The sequence below is a fragment of the Eptesicus fuscus genome, chromosome 3, assembly GCF_027574615.1.
Source record: "Eptesicus fuscus isolate TK198812 chromosome 3, DD_ASM_mEF_20220401, whole genome shotgun sequence".
In the NCBI taxonomy this organism is placed as follows: domain Eukaryota; kingdom Metazoa; phylum Chordata; class Mammalia; order Chiroptera; family Vespertilionidae; genus Eptesicus; species Eptesicus fuscus.
In genome coordinates, this window is record NC_072475.1 from 52,702,484 (window position 1) to 52,716,892 (window position 14,409).

The following is a 14,409-nucleotide window of genomic DNA, read 5'->3' on the forward strand; positions in this document are numbered from 1 at the left end:
GAAGTTATTTTCTGCAAAGAGACTTGAGTAAGCCCCTGATTTCTATTTTGGAAGCAAACAAGCCCATTTTAAAGTTACATATTAGTTATATTTTACAGTTGGGTTATTAATTAGTGCTCCAGTAACACATATAAAAACAAATTCAAATCAGCTGTTATCCAAAAGTTCATTATCAAATGCAAAATGTAAACAAGTCAAAAAAGGAATGATGTCTACAAAACATTACCGGTGGTATGGCGTGCTTGGTTCATCTATTTTCATTAAACCATAGTCTTTGTCTGCTGGATGATATGTCGCCAGGATGTTCATTTCATCCCACTTCTGGGATTTTTTACTAAAATTAAAAGAAAAAAATTTTCCTCAAAACAATAAAAGATAAAAAATGTACACATCTAAAATTCACAAACACCTAAAAATGTTTTTATTGATTTTTAGAGAGAAAGGGAGAGGGATAGAGAGATAGAAACATCAATGAGAGAGAACAGTATCAGTCGGCTGCCTCCTGCACGTACCCCTATATTGGGGATCAAGCGACCAATCGGGGCATGTGCCCCGACCAGGCGACCTTTTGGTTCTTAGGTCGACACTTAACCGCTGAGCCATACCGACTGGGTGAAAATTCACAAACATCAGTTTTTAGTTGACTGCTAACTTCTATTTTTACAGCTACTTTATTAGAATAGAAACTGACTTAGGATAAAAACCGTATGTCATTAAAATAAAATCTTAAAGCAAAAATAAATAAATGAATAAATAAATAAATAAAATAAAATCTTGGTAAATATTTTATAAAATACTTAGTGCCCACATATTAAAAACATATTATTCAGAATCTTCACCAGGCATTCAAAACACTATATGACATATTTAGTCTTCACCTGATCTAAAGAATTAAAGCAGTAAAAATTGAAATTTATACATTGTTTGATCTCAATAATTAAGGATTTTTGTTACTATGTATTAGTAACACTGTGATTAAAAAAATCAAACAGAATTTTTTTTGGCCTAATTTTTTCAGATATACATACCTATAAAAAGAATCAGGCTTGCTCTCCCTCTCAGGAGCACACCCACACGCTGCCCCCCTCCTTTCTTCCCCAGAGGAATGCATCTCCTAAACTCTAAGGGACCCCATGAGGCTTGCAACCAGGGCAGCAATGGGCAGCTGCAGTTCATTCCAGGCAAACTCCCTGAATCTATTCTCAAGGCCGCTTATTCTCTGAATTCTTAGTGAACCAAAGCAGCCTACTTAGGCTCATTTCCCCAGCCTTTGTTTCATTGTCACCAGCTTTAAAAAACGATCTCTAATATTCAACAAAAAAAAATCAGAACATTAAACGATAGGGAAAACTTCATTGAATTCATATACCACTAAATAAAGATTTAGTTTGCAAAAAAAAAAATAAAACTACAACTCAATTTTTTAATCTAGAAAAATAAGGCTTTGCTCAGAAATGGAATACAGCAGTCCCCCCTTATCTCTGGGGGACACATTAGAATGCCTGAAATTGCAGATAATACTGAACCTTATATATACTATGTTTTTCCCTGTATATACATACTTATAATAAAGTTTAATTTATACTAGTAAACTCGGCACAGTAAGAGATTAACAATAAAATAGCACAATTATAACAATATACTGTGATAAAAGTTATGTGAATGTGGTCTCTCTCAATATATTGTACTCATCACCTTTCTTATGATGATGTGAGATGACAATGCCTACGTAATGAGATGAACTGAGGTGAACGAACGTAGGCATTGTGATATAGCATTAGGCTACTAAAGGGTTGCTTCAACAAAAGCACTGTGATACCTGAACAGTTGATCTGATTACCAAATGGCTATTAAGTGACTATAGGCAGGTAGTGTACTAGTATACAATGTGAATACGCTGGACAAAGGGATGATTCACACTGAGGTTTTAACATGCTACTTAGAAAGGTGCACAATGAATTGTTGAGCATTTTTTCAAGTCTCTTGGCCATTTATTTGTATGTCCTCTTTGGGCAAGTGTCTATTCAGGTCCTCTGCCCATTTTTAAATTAGATTGTCTTCCTTTTGTTAAGTTGTATGAGTACTTTATATATTTTGGAAATTAACCCATCAGATGTATCATTGGCAAATATGTTCTCCCAAACAGTGTGTTTCCCTTTTCATTGTGATGCTGGTTTCTTTAGCTGTGCAGAAGCTTTTTAGTATAATGTAGTCACATTTATTTATTTTTTCCTTTGTTTCTCTTGCCCTAGGTGATTTATTGGTGAAAATTCTGCTACAGATGTCTGAGGTTTTGCTGCCTATATTTTCTTCTAGGATTTATATGGTTTCACGACTTACATTTAAGTCTTTTATCCATTTTTAGTTTATTCTTGTGTATGGTGTTAGTTGGTGGTCTAGTTTCATTATTTTTGCACATATCTGTCCAATTTTCCCAGCATCATTTATTGAAGAAACTCTCTTTACTCCCTTATATGCTCTTGCCTCATCTGTCAAATATTAATTGAGCATAATGGCTTGGGTCGATTTCTGGGTTCTCAGCTCTGTTCCATTGATCTATATGCCTATTCTTATACCAGTGCCAGGCTGTTTTGATTAACAATAAAACATGGCTTTGTAGTATAACCTGATATTTTGATACCTCCAACTTTGTTCTTCTTTCTCAAGATATCTGCAGCTGTTCGGGGTCTTTTTTTGTTCCATATACATTTTTGGAGTATTTGTTCTAGATCTGTGAAATATGTCATTGGTATTTTAATAGGGATTGCAATGAATCTGTAGATTTAGATTGCTTTGGGTAGTATGGACATTTTAATGATGTTACCTCATTCCAATCCATGAACACGGTATATTCTTCCACTTATTTGTAGCTTCCTCTATCTCTTTTTTCAATGTCCAGTAGTTTTTCGAGTACAGGTCTTTTACCTCCCTGGTTAAATTAATTCCTACATTTGCTTATTTACTTATTTATTTGCAATAATAAAAGGGATTTTTTTTTTTTTTTTAGTTTCTCTTTCAGAGAGATTATTGGTGTATAAAAATGCCACTGATTTCTGGATATTAATTTTGTATCCTGCTACTTTGCCGAATGTGCTTATCAAGTCTAGTAGTTCTTTTGGTGGATTCTGTAGGGTTTTCCATGTGTAATATCATGTCATCTATGAATAATGACAGTTTTACTTCCTCCTTGACAATTTTAATGCCTTTTATCTTTTCTTCTTGTCTGACTGCTGTAGCTGGAACTTACAGTACTATGTTGAATAAGAGTGGTGAAAACAGACATCCCTGTCTTGTTCCTGTTCTTAAGGGAAACACTTTTAGTCTTTGCTCCTTTACTATGATGTTGGTTTCAACGTCACTAATCATCAGAAAAATGCAAATTAAAATGACAATGAGGTATCATCTCACACCTGACAGAATGACTACCATCACTAAATCAACAAACAACAAGTGCTGGTGAGACTGTGGAGAAAAAGGAACCCTCGTACACTGCTGGAGGGAATGCAGACTGGTGCAGTCACTATGGAAAACAGTGTGGAGTTTCCTCAAAAAATTAAAAAATGGAACTGTTATTTGATCCTGTGATCTCACACTAGGAATATATTCTAAGAAGCCTGAAACACCAATCAGAAAGAATGTATGCACCCCTATGTCCATAGCAGCACAATTTACAATAGCTAAGATCTGGAAACAGCCCAAGTGCCCATCAGCAGATGAATGGATAAAAAAGCTGTGGTACATTTACACAATGGAATACCATGCAGCTGTAAAAAAGGAGGACCTCTTACTCTTTCAGACAGCATGGAAGGGACCTGGAAATTATTATGCTAAGTGATATAAGCCAGTCAGAGAAAGACAAATATCACATGATCTCACTTATATGTGGAATCTAATGAATAACATAAATTGATGAATAAAATAGAACTAGGGACATGGAAACATGGGACAGACTGATGAATCTCAGAGGGAAGAGTGGTGGTGGTGGGATGGCAGGAAGAGATTAACTGAAGAACTTATGTGCATATATGCATTACCCATGGACACAGACAATAGGGTGGTGAAAGCCTGTGGTGAGGTGGGAACTTTGTGGAGGGGAGCAATGGGGGGAAAAGGAAGGGGACATATGTAATACTCTCAACAATAAAGATAAAAAAAGAAATAAAAATAAAGTAAAATTCATGAATTGCTTATTTCTGGAATTCATTTAATATTCTTGTTTTCTTTTAAAATTTTATTTTTCAGTTGTGTTTACATTGAAAATTATTTTGTATTAGTGTCAAGTAAACAGCATAGTTGTTAGACTTTACAAAGCATTTCCCCCAATATTTCTAGTTCCCCCAATATTTCTAGTACCATTACAATATTATTGACTATATCACTGATGCTGTACTTCACATTTCCATGACTATTTTGTAACTACCAATTTGTATTTCTTTAAAACTTTTTAAAATATATATTTTTATTGGTTTCAGAGAGGGAGGGAGGGATAGAAATATCAATGATAAGCATCATTGATCAGCTGTCTTCTGCACACTGACCTGCTCGATCTCCTACTGGGGATCGAGCCCACAACCAAGGCATGTGCCCTTGACCAGAATCAAACCCAGGACCCTTCAGTCCACAGGCCGATGCTCTATCCACTGAACTAGACTGGGTAGGGCCCAATTTGTATTTCTTAATCCCTTCAACTTTTTCAGCCAGTCCCCTAACCGCCTTACCCGCTGGCAACCATTAGTCTGCTCTCTGTATCTGAGTCTGTTTCTATTTTATTTGTTTATTTTGCTCTTTAGACTCCACATGTAAGTGAAAGCATATGGTATTTGTCTTTTTCTAATGGACTTAATTCACTATGCATAATACCCTCTAGGTCCAAATATGCTGTTTCAAATGGTAAGGTTTCATTCTTTTTATGGTCAAGTAATATTCCATTGTATATATGTAGCAATCTTGTTTATCCACTTGTCTATTGATGAGTGCTTGGGTTGCTTCCATATCTTAGCTATTGTAAATAACACTGCAATAAACATAGGAATGCATATATTCTCTCGAATATGTATTTTTGGTTCCTTTGGATATATTCCCAAAAATGTAATTGCTGAGTCTCAAGGCAGTTCCAATTTTTATTTTTATTTTTAAGGATCCTCCATACTGGTTTTTATAATGGATGTACCAATCTGCATTCCCACTAAAAGTGATCAAGGGGTCCCTTTTCACCACATCCTTGCCAGCACTTGTTTGCTGATTTACTGATGATAGCCATTATGATAGGTGTGAGGTGGTATGTCACTGTGGTTTATATTTGCATTTCTCTGATGATTAGTGATGCTAAGCATCTTTTCATATGTCTATTGACCATCTGTATGTCCTCTTTGGAGAAGTGTCTATTCAGGGCCTCTGCCCATATTTTAATTGGATTGGTTGTTTTTGGTATTGAGTTATATGAGTTCTTTTTTGTTGTTAATTCTCACCCGAGGATATTTTTCCATTGATTTTTAGACAGAGTGGAAGGGATGGGGAGAGACAAGAGACATTGATGTGAGAGAGACACAGCGATTGGTTGCCTCCCTCACATGCCCCAACCGGGCTGGGATTAACCCTTTGCACTCACTTGCTTTTTTCTCGATTCCTGCTACTGATGCTAACCGTGTCGAGTCACACTCGACATCCGAGTGCAAAAGGTTAAGCCTGCAACCAAGGTACATTGACTGGAATCAAACCAGGGACCCTTCAGTTCATGGGCCAACTAAGCCAAACCAGCTAGAGGGAGTTATAGGAGTTCTTTATAAATTTTGGATATTAACCCCTCATCAGATGTACCATTGGCGAATATCTTCTACTCAGCAGACAGTCTTTTCATTTTGTTGAGTTTCCTTTGCTGTGCAAAAATTTTGATACAGTCCCATTTGTTCATTTTTTTCTTTTGTTTCCCTTGCCCAAGGATATATATCAGAAAAAATAGAGCTTTAAGAAATATCTGAGACTTTACTGCCTGTTTTCTTCTAGGAGTTGTATGGTTTCCATCTTATATTTAAGTCTTTGATCCATTTTGAGTTTATTTTTGCATATGGTATAAGGTGGTCTATTTTCTTTTGCATTTATTTGTCCAATTTCTCCAACACCATTTATTGAATAGACTGTCTTTACCCCACTGTATGTTCTTGTCTCTTTTGTCATATATTAATTGACCATATAGGCATGGGTTTACTTCTGGGCTCTCAATTCTGTTTCATTGATCTATGTATCTGTTTTTATGCCAATACCATGCTGTTTTGATTAATATAGCCTTGTAGTATCATTTGGTATCAGCTGGCATGATACCTCCAACTTTGTTCTTTTTCCTAGGATTGCTGTGGCTATTCAAGGTCTTTTGTGGTTCCAAATAAATGTTTAAATTATTTGTTATAGTTATGTGAAAAACACCATTGGTATTTTGATAGGAATTTCGTTTAATTTATAGATTTTTTTTAGTAGTATGGACATTTTAATTATGTTAATTCTTCCTATTCAAGAGCACTGTATATGCTTCCATTTATTTGTATCTTCTTCAATGTCTTTTGTCAGTGTCTTATAATTTTCTGAGTACAGGTCTTTTATCACCTTGGTTCAATTTATTCCTGGATATTTTATTTTTTCTGATGCAATTATAAATGGGATTGTTTTCTTAGTTTCCCTTTCTGATACTTCATTATTGATATACTAGAGGATGGTGCACAAAATTCATGCATGGGTAGAGTCCCTAGGCCTGGCCGGCGATTAGGGCCAATCGGGGCCTTTCGGCTGCTGGCCAGGGCCTTCTTTCATTCCGTGCCACCCCCTGGTGGTCAGTGCACGTCATAGCAAGCAATCGAACTCCTGGTTGAACTCCCGAGGGGACACTTTGCATATTAGCCTTTTATATATATAGAAGGTAAAGATGCAATCAAATTCTTAATATTAATTTTGTATCTGTTATTTTACTGAATTCATTCATCAGTTTTAATAGCTTCCTGGTGGAATCTTTAGGGTTCTCTGTATACAGTATTCATGTCATCTGCAAATAATGATAGTTTTACTTCTTCCTTTCCAATTTGGATGCCTTTTATTTCTTCTTCTTGTCTTGAGTGCTGTGGCTAGGACTTCCAATGCTGAATAAGAATGGTGTCTTGTTCCTGATCTTAAGGGAAATGCTTTTAGTTTTTCCCCATTGAGTACAATGTTAGCTGTGGGTTTGTCATATGAGAATTTCATTATGTTGAACTGTGTTCCTTCTATTCCCACTTTGCTAAGAGTTTTATCATAAACTAGAGGCCCAGTGCATGAAATTCATGCACCGGTAGGGTCCCTAGCGGCTGCTGGCCACCGGCTGGGGCCTCCCTCCCTTCCCCTGGCTGCCTGCCAGCACCGGGGCCTCCCTCCCTTCCCCCGGCCAGCCCACCCCCTGGTCAAACTCCTGGAAGAACTCCGGTTGAGGGGACAATTTGCATACTATACTTTTATTATATAGGATGGACGCTAGATTTTGTCAAATTCTTTTTCTGAATCTAATGATATGATCATATGATTTTTGTCCTTCATTTTGTTTATGGGGTGCATCACCTTATTTGATTTACAGATATTATACCAACGCTGAATCCCAGGAATAAATCCCACTTGATCATGGTATATAATCTTTTTAATGTATTGCTGAATTCAGCTTGCTAATATTTTGTTGAGGATTTTTATATCCATGTTCATCAGGAATATTGGCCTATAATTTTCTTTTTCTGTAATTTCCTTATCTGGTTTTGGAATCAGGGTAATACTGACCTCGTAAAATGAGGTTGGGTGTCTTCCCGCCAGAATTTTTTTGGAATAGCATGAGAAGGATAAGTGTTAGTTTTTCTTTGAATGTTGGTAAAATTCACTTGTGAAACCATCCAGGACTTTTGCTTGTTGAAAGTTTTTTGATTACTGCTTCGAATTCATTGATTGTAATCAGTCTGTTTTAGTCTTAGAAGACTATATGTTTCTAGGAATTTACCCATTTCTCCCAAATTGTCAAATTTGTTAGCATATAGTTGTTTGCATCTATTTAATATTTTTGGACTGCAGGTAATTTAAACTATGGGAAGTGAAACTGTGGACAAGGGGGAACTACAAATAAGATAAATCTACTTAAGAGAACTAGAAATACTTTATAAGTACTTTATGAACACTTGTTAATATCCATTCAACAAAATATTTGCACAACTATTAAGATGTTCAATAATTAATGCCTTAATTACAAATCCTTATATACTCATTAAAAAGGATATAAAGGTCTCTGCTGACATTTTGTCATATATACAGTTTATCACTTGGTTATATAATTTGAAACTACTACTACTTTAAAAAGAATCAATGTAGATTTTACACAGATTCAAATCATACCTTCTGCATTTGGTCCACACTGTTGAGGTTTAAATGTAGACAATTTTAATTTTCCCAAATCTACTAATACCCTGATCCTGAAATGCTCTTGGAAAATTACATACTTAAATTTTAACATTATACTCACTTCACTATGCTCTGAGTCACCTTAAAAATTACATCGCAAGTAAGCCTGACTTTATGTTCTTTTGGTGCATTCTTTTTTTTTTTTTTTAAGATGAAGCACATTTTAATACACAAACATATACATAAACAAAAATTATGCACTTATTACAATTTTATATATGTTTGCTGATAACAAATACAATTGTTTGTAACAATAAGAAATTTGATACTACTGCTTCTGTTTACTCTTTTTCTTCCCTTCCCTGTTGCTATTGTCTGGTGACCCCCCACTGCCTCTATTTTCTTTTTCTTTTTTTTTAAAATTTCTTTATTGATTAAGGTGTCACATATTTGTCCTCATTCCCCCATTCCCATCCCACACCCCTCCCCACGGATGCCCCAACCCCCTGTTGAACTTAACCGTTCAATGAATGTTGGTAAAATTCACTTGTGAAACCATCCAGGACTTTTGCTTGTTGAAAGTTTTTTGATTACTGCTTCGAATTCATTGATTGTAATCAGTCTGTTTTAGTCTTAGAAGACTATATGTTTCTAGGAATTTACCCATTTCTCCCAAATTGTCAAATTTGTTAGCATATAGTTGTTTGCATCTATTTAATATTTTTGGACCGCAGGTAATTTAAACTATGGGAAGTGAAACCGTGGACAAGGGGGAACTACAAATAAGATAAATATACTTAAGAGAACTAGAAATACTTTATAAGTATTTATAAATACTTATAAAGGATAGGCTCATATGCATGCACACAAGTCCTTTGGTTGATCTCTCCCCCCTCCCCCCAACCTCCCCTATCCTCCCTCTGTGGCCCGATAGTCCGATCGATGCCTGCTTGTTTCTGGTTCTGTTCTTGTTCATCAGTCTATGTTGTTCATCATTTCCCCTAGATGAGCGAGATCATGTGTCCCTAGAGATATACTTATAAGAACTGAATGTGAGACGAGCAATAATAGTTATGCTGACAGGCAAATGAATCAGTCTGTAGTGAGTTTCTTTCTGGACCAACAGTTCTTTAGAGACCCAATTTCAATGTCCACCAGTTCCTTATGTGTACATGTCAGCACTGACCCCTCAGCTCTGGATGGTGGACAAATGGTGGTAACGTAGGTCCGACTCACTCTGGTTTGGTCTCGGCCTGACCCAGGGGCACGGATTCACCCGGACTCAGGGGCACGTGGCCTCACCCAGACCCAGGGGCGCGTGGCCTCTCCCAGACCCAGGGGCCGCGTGGCCTCACCCGGACCTAGGTGCGCGAGACCTCACCCGGATCCAGGGACACATGGCCTCACCCGGACCCGGGGGCGCGTGGCCTCTCCCAGACCCAGGGGCGCGTGGCCTCACCCGGACCTAGGTGCACGAGGCCTCACCCGGATCCAGGGACACATGGCCTCACCCGGACCCAGGGGCGCGTGGCCTCTCCCAGACCCAGGGGCGCGTGGCCTCTCCCAGACCCAGGGGCGTGTGGCCTCACTCGGACCTAGGTGCGCGAGGCCTCACCCGGATCCAGGGACACATGGCCTCATCCGGACCCACGGGAGCGTGGCCTCTCCCAGACCCAGGGGCGCGTGGCCTCACCTGGACCCGGGACCCAGCCTCACCCGGATCCAGGGACACATGGCCTCACCTGGACCCAGGGGCGCGTGGCCTCTCCCAGACCCAGGGGCGCGTGGCCTCACCCGGACCTAGGTGCACGAGGCCTCACCAGGATCCAGGGACACATGGCCTCACCCGGACCCAGGGGCGCGTGGCCTCTCCCAGACCCAGGGGCACGTGGCCTCACCCGGACCCGGGACCCAGCCTCACCCGGATCCAGGGACACATGGCCTCACCTGGACCCAGGGGCGCGTGGCCTCTCCCAGACCCAGGGGCGCGTGGCCTCACCCGGACCTAGGTGCGCGAGGCCTCACCCGGACCTAGGTGCGCGAGGCCTCACCCGGATCCAGGGACACATGGCCTCACCCGGACCCAGGGGAGCGTGGTGCATTAATTCTAAGCACAGAAATAAAATTTCTTCTTAAAGAGCTTTTATTCACTCAGCATAGAACTGAATTTTCAACTCATCAAATTTAAATGTTAGTATTAAAAAAACACTTGATTGAACTAGACCGAATAAATACATCTTGCTTTATATTGATGTTTTTAGATGCCAAGTTTCAGACTGTCTTATCAGTAATAGTTGGTCTTATGGCAGGAAAAAAAAAAAAAACCACCAAAAAATTTAACTCCGAGACAGATATTTAAGGTTCAAGTTCCAGTCACCTTTCACTAACCCTGTAATCAGGGGCAAGCCCAGAAAACATCCTCTCTTGGGCTATATTAACTCCACATGGAAATTATAATAAAATGGAGTTTTAATAGCAGCCTTTCTTACTATATAGAATTGTTAAATCAACTGGAATATGCCCGTGAAACCAAATTATAAAAGCACCTTATAAAATTATAAAAGCTCCTTATACAAATATATATTTGTATAAGGAGCTTTAATGATCTTAAAATCTAAAGTTTTGGATTAAAAATCCTGAACCAGATCTCACTTAGCACCGTAGAGAATGGTTTCAGATAAGGCATTCTGAAAACATAATTAAGTTGTTTTTGTACAGAATGTCTTCTACCTTTGCCCTCCAAGGCTCAATATTTAAGATCTACCACCGAATAAGGTTTCTAAAAGCAATCAGCTTTTTATTTGACTAAATCTACAATTTCAAACATTTTATTTTGCTAAACAGTTCCATTAACTACAGATTTCTGTAAATTTAAACAGCAAATGATTAGGTTTGCTCATGGTCATATTCTATAAAAGAAAACTTACAGTGGAAAGAGATACACTTCTCTAAAGATTTTATTTTTTAAAATATATTTTTATTGATTTCAGAGAGGAAGGGAGAGGGAGAGGGAGAGATAGAAACATCAATGATGACAGAGAATCACTGATCGGCTGCCTCCTGCATGTCCCCCTACTGGGGATTGAGCCCACAACCCGGGCCTGTGCCCTTGACCAAAATCGAACCCAGGACCCTTCAGTCCACAGGCTGACGCTCTATCCACTGAGCCAAACCAGCTAGGGCTCTAAAGATTTTAGATAGAAATTATAAAGAAGCTTAGAAGGATAATGAAAGAAAAGGATTCACATTTTAAGAAGATTAATTTTGTGAAGAAAGCAATTCAAAAGCAACGAAAAGAAGGGAGACCCATGATCCAGTAACTAAATGTTCCCCCCTGATAAGACAATATCTCTGAAAGAGTTAGAAGCAGAAAAGCACAGCTAAAAGTTGCATTAAACCTATATAAATAGTCCCACTATGATTTCCTATTAAGGATATTATAAAAGAAAACTAGCACATCTCTATGTAAAGTTCAAAAGCAGGCAAAACTAAAGTGTGTAGGGATATATAATTGACTAGAGGCCCGGTGCACGAAATTCGTGCACTGGGGGTGGGGGTGGGGGGGTGTGCCCCTCAGCCCAATCTGCACCCTCTTCAATCTGGGACCCCTCAGGGGATGTCCAACTTCCAGCAGTCGGACATCCCTCTCACAATCCGGAACCGCTGGCTCCTAACCATTCACCTGCCTGCCTGCGTGATTGTCCCTAACCCCACTGCCTGCCTGCCTGCTCGCCCCTACCTTGATCTCCTGCCAGCCTGATTGCCCCTACCTTGTCCTCCCCTATCAGCCTGATCACCCCAAACTGCCTGTGCCTTGGCCCCCAGTCTGGCCTCCCTCTGGAGGCAACACCCCCATAACCCCAATGCTGCTGCCACTGCAGCTGGTTATGGCTGCCTGAGCCTTGGCCTTTGTAGCCACTGTAGCTTTGTCTGGAAAGATGTCCGGAAGACAACGACTCTAATTAGCATATTATCCTTTTATTAGTATAGATTTAGGGACCATTAAAACCACGCAGAACTTGAAGAAAACACATGGCCCTGGTCAGTTTGGCTTAATGGAGAGAGCATCGGCCTGTGGACTGAAGAGTCCAGGTTTGATTCTGATCAGGGGCACACATGCCTGGGTTTTGGGCTCAATCCCCAGTAGGGGGCCTGTGGGCGGCAGCTGATCAGTGATTCTTTTTTTTTTTTAATATATTTTATTGATTTTTCACAGAGAGGAAGGGAGAGGGATAGAGAGCTAGAAACATCGATGAGAGAGAAACATCGACCAGCTGCTTCCTGCACACCCCCCACCAGGATATGTGCCAGCAACCAATGTACATGCCCTTAACCGGAATCGAACCTGGGACCTTCCAGTCTGCAGACCGACGCTCTATCCACTGAGCCAAACCGGTTTCGGCTGATCAGTGATTCTTATCATTGATGTTTCTATCTCTCTCTCCCTCTCCCTTTCTGACATTTAAAAAATATATATTTTTTAAAGAAAACACATGAGCTTCACTTTGGGCTTTGTCATCTTACAATATCCTTTGTGCAGTGTTTAACTTCCCTCAACTTTCCTTTACCCACCTTTAAAGTGCAATCTATTTTGGGGAAGATGATCAGGAAAGTGATCCCAATGGGTAGAAGTTTTTTTTGGAGGGGATGGGTCATGAAGATATTTAAAAATTGAGCATGGTGATGGTTGTACCACTTTGAATTTACTTTAAAAAACCAGTTCATTGTACACTTTAGGTGACATGTACAGTATATGGATATTTCTCAACAAAGCTGTTCTTTTATTTCTTTTTAAATAAAGACCAGTCTTATAATCAATTGCAGATGTTTACAGAGGCCCCTCAAGATTTGCTCACCATGTCCCAAATCACGGCTGTGATTCCCAGTTGCCTCCAGTCCTGGTGGATCTGGATGGTGTGGTTTGCAAAGGAGAAGGTGGCAAGAGGCTTATGGAATTTCGGCAACCCCATTCCCCCGGTCTCCTCATAGGGCACCAGGGTCATTCCCACTGTGCCAGCTCTGCTCCCTTTAACCTGTTGGGCAAAAGAATCCTGCGTGCTCTGGCCAGAAAGTGCATTCTTTCTTAGGTGGCCCGGATGCTTTTTTTAAGGTCGTTTTATGGATTCAAAAGAATAAACAGAGATGTGGAAAGCTTTTGTCAAAATCCTTTTACATGGTTCTTCCAGTGTCATGGGAAATGAGATGTGGCTCTGAATTCATCCCAAAGTGTGTCTTTGGGCAAAAGCACCCAGAACGGCACAACTCCTGCAGAATGCCCCACACACTTTGCTGTCAGGACTCAGGGGGGCTTGAGGGTGAGCGAGGCGGCGGTGCCAGCATAGGACCTGGGAGAAGGTAGCGCTTTCTACACTGCCTAGGCCACGTGGACTACAGCAGTACCCGCCCAGGTGGGCAGGGTGTTTCTGCTGTTTTGTTTTGGTCTGGCCTCCACCCCGTCAGCCACGGACCTGTGCCTGCACTGAGACTGAATGCTTTGATGGCCCTACTTTTTGGTGGACAGTGGATGCACTCCCAGAGACTGGCAGTTAGACTCTGGTGGCTTCTGAGTCCCTTGTGGGGAGAGTCCGGCCCTAGGTCAAGAACAGACTCAGGCGTCCTCGGCCAGGAGGCCTCCTTGGGCTAGGGGCCGCCACAGTTTGAAGGCTGGCCATGACCCCAATCCTGGCAGGGGTCTCCTCTGGGGTGCTGGCAGGCCTGGGCTAGGGCTGCGGGAGGTTTAGAGGCTGGTCACGCCCCCGATCCTGGTGGGGATCTCCTCTGGGGGGCTGGCAGGCCTGGGCTCTGGCGCCGCAAAGGGAGAGGTTCCTGAATCTGCTTCCCACACACCTAGGCTAGGATACATCTTGTAGGAGGCGGCTTTAATGCCCGGGGTCGGTGACCAGGTCCTCCGGAGCCTCGCTTTCTGGGCTGCAGTCCCACGTGTCCCAGTGCCCCAGCCTCGGATGCGCCCATGCAGTTGCCCCCACCACCAGCCACCTCAGCGCAGGCCACAGC

The 14,409-nt window shown here is 40.7% G+C and overlaps 1 protein-coding gene across 2 annotated transcripts in view; it reads right to left on the bottom strand.

Annotated features, from left to right (window-relative positions):
- Positions 1-14,409, bottom strand: part of PPP1R2 (protein phosphatase 1 regulatory inhibitor subunit 2) — a 36,693-nt gene that overhangs the window by 11,305 nt on the left and 10,979 nt on the right. For both annotated transcript variants that reach the window (XR_008555560.1, XM_008151619.3), the window contains exon 2: positions 227-334. Coding sequence is in view for 1 of the 2 variants with exons in the window: in XM_008151619.3 (XP_008149841.1) it covers positions 227-334 (108 nt within the window). In the remaining variant the exon portion in view is untranslated. The remainder of the gene's footprint in view (positions 1-226; positions 335-14,409) is intronic.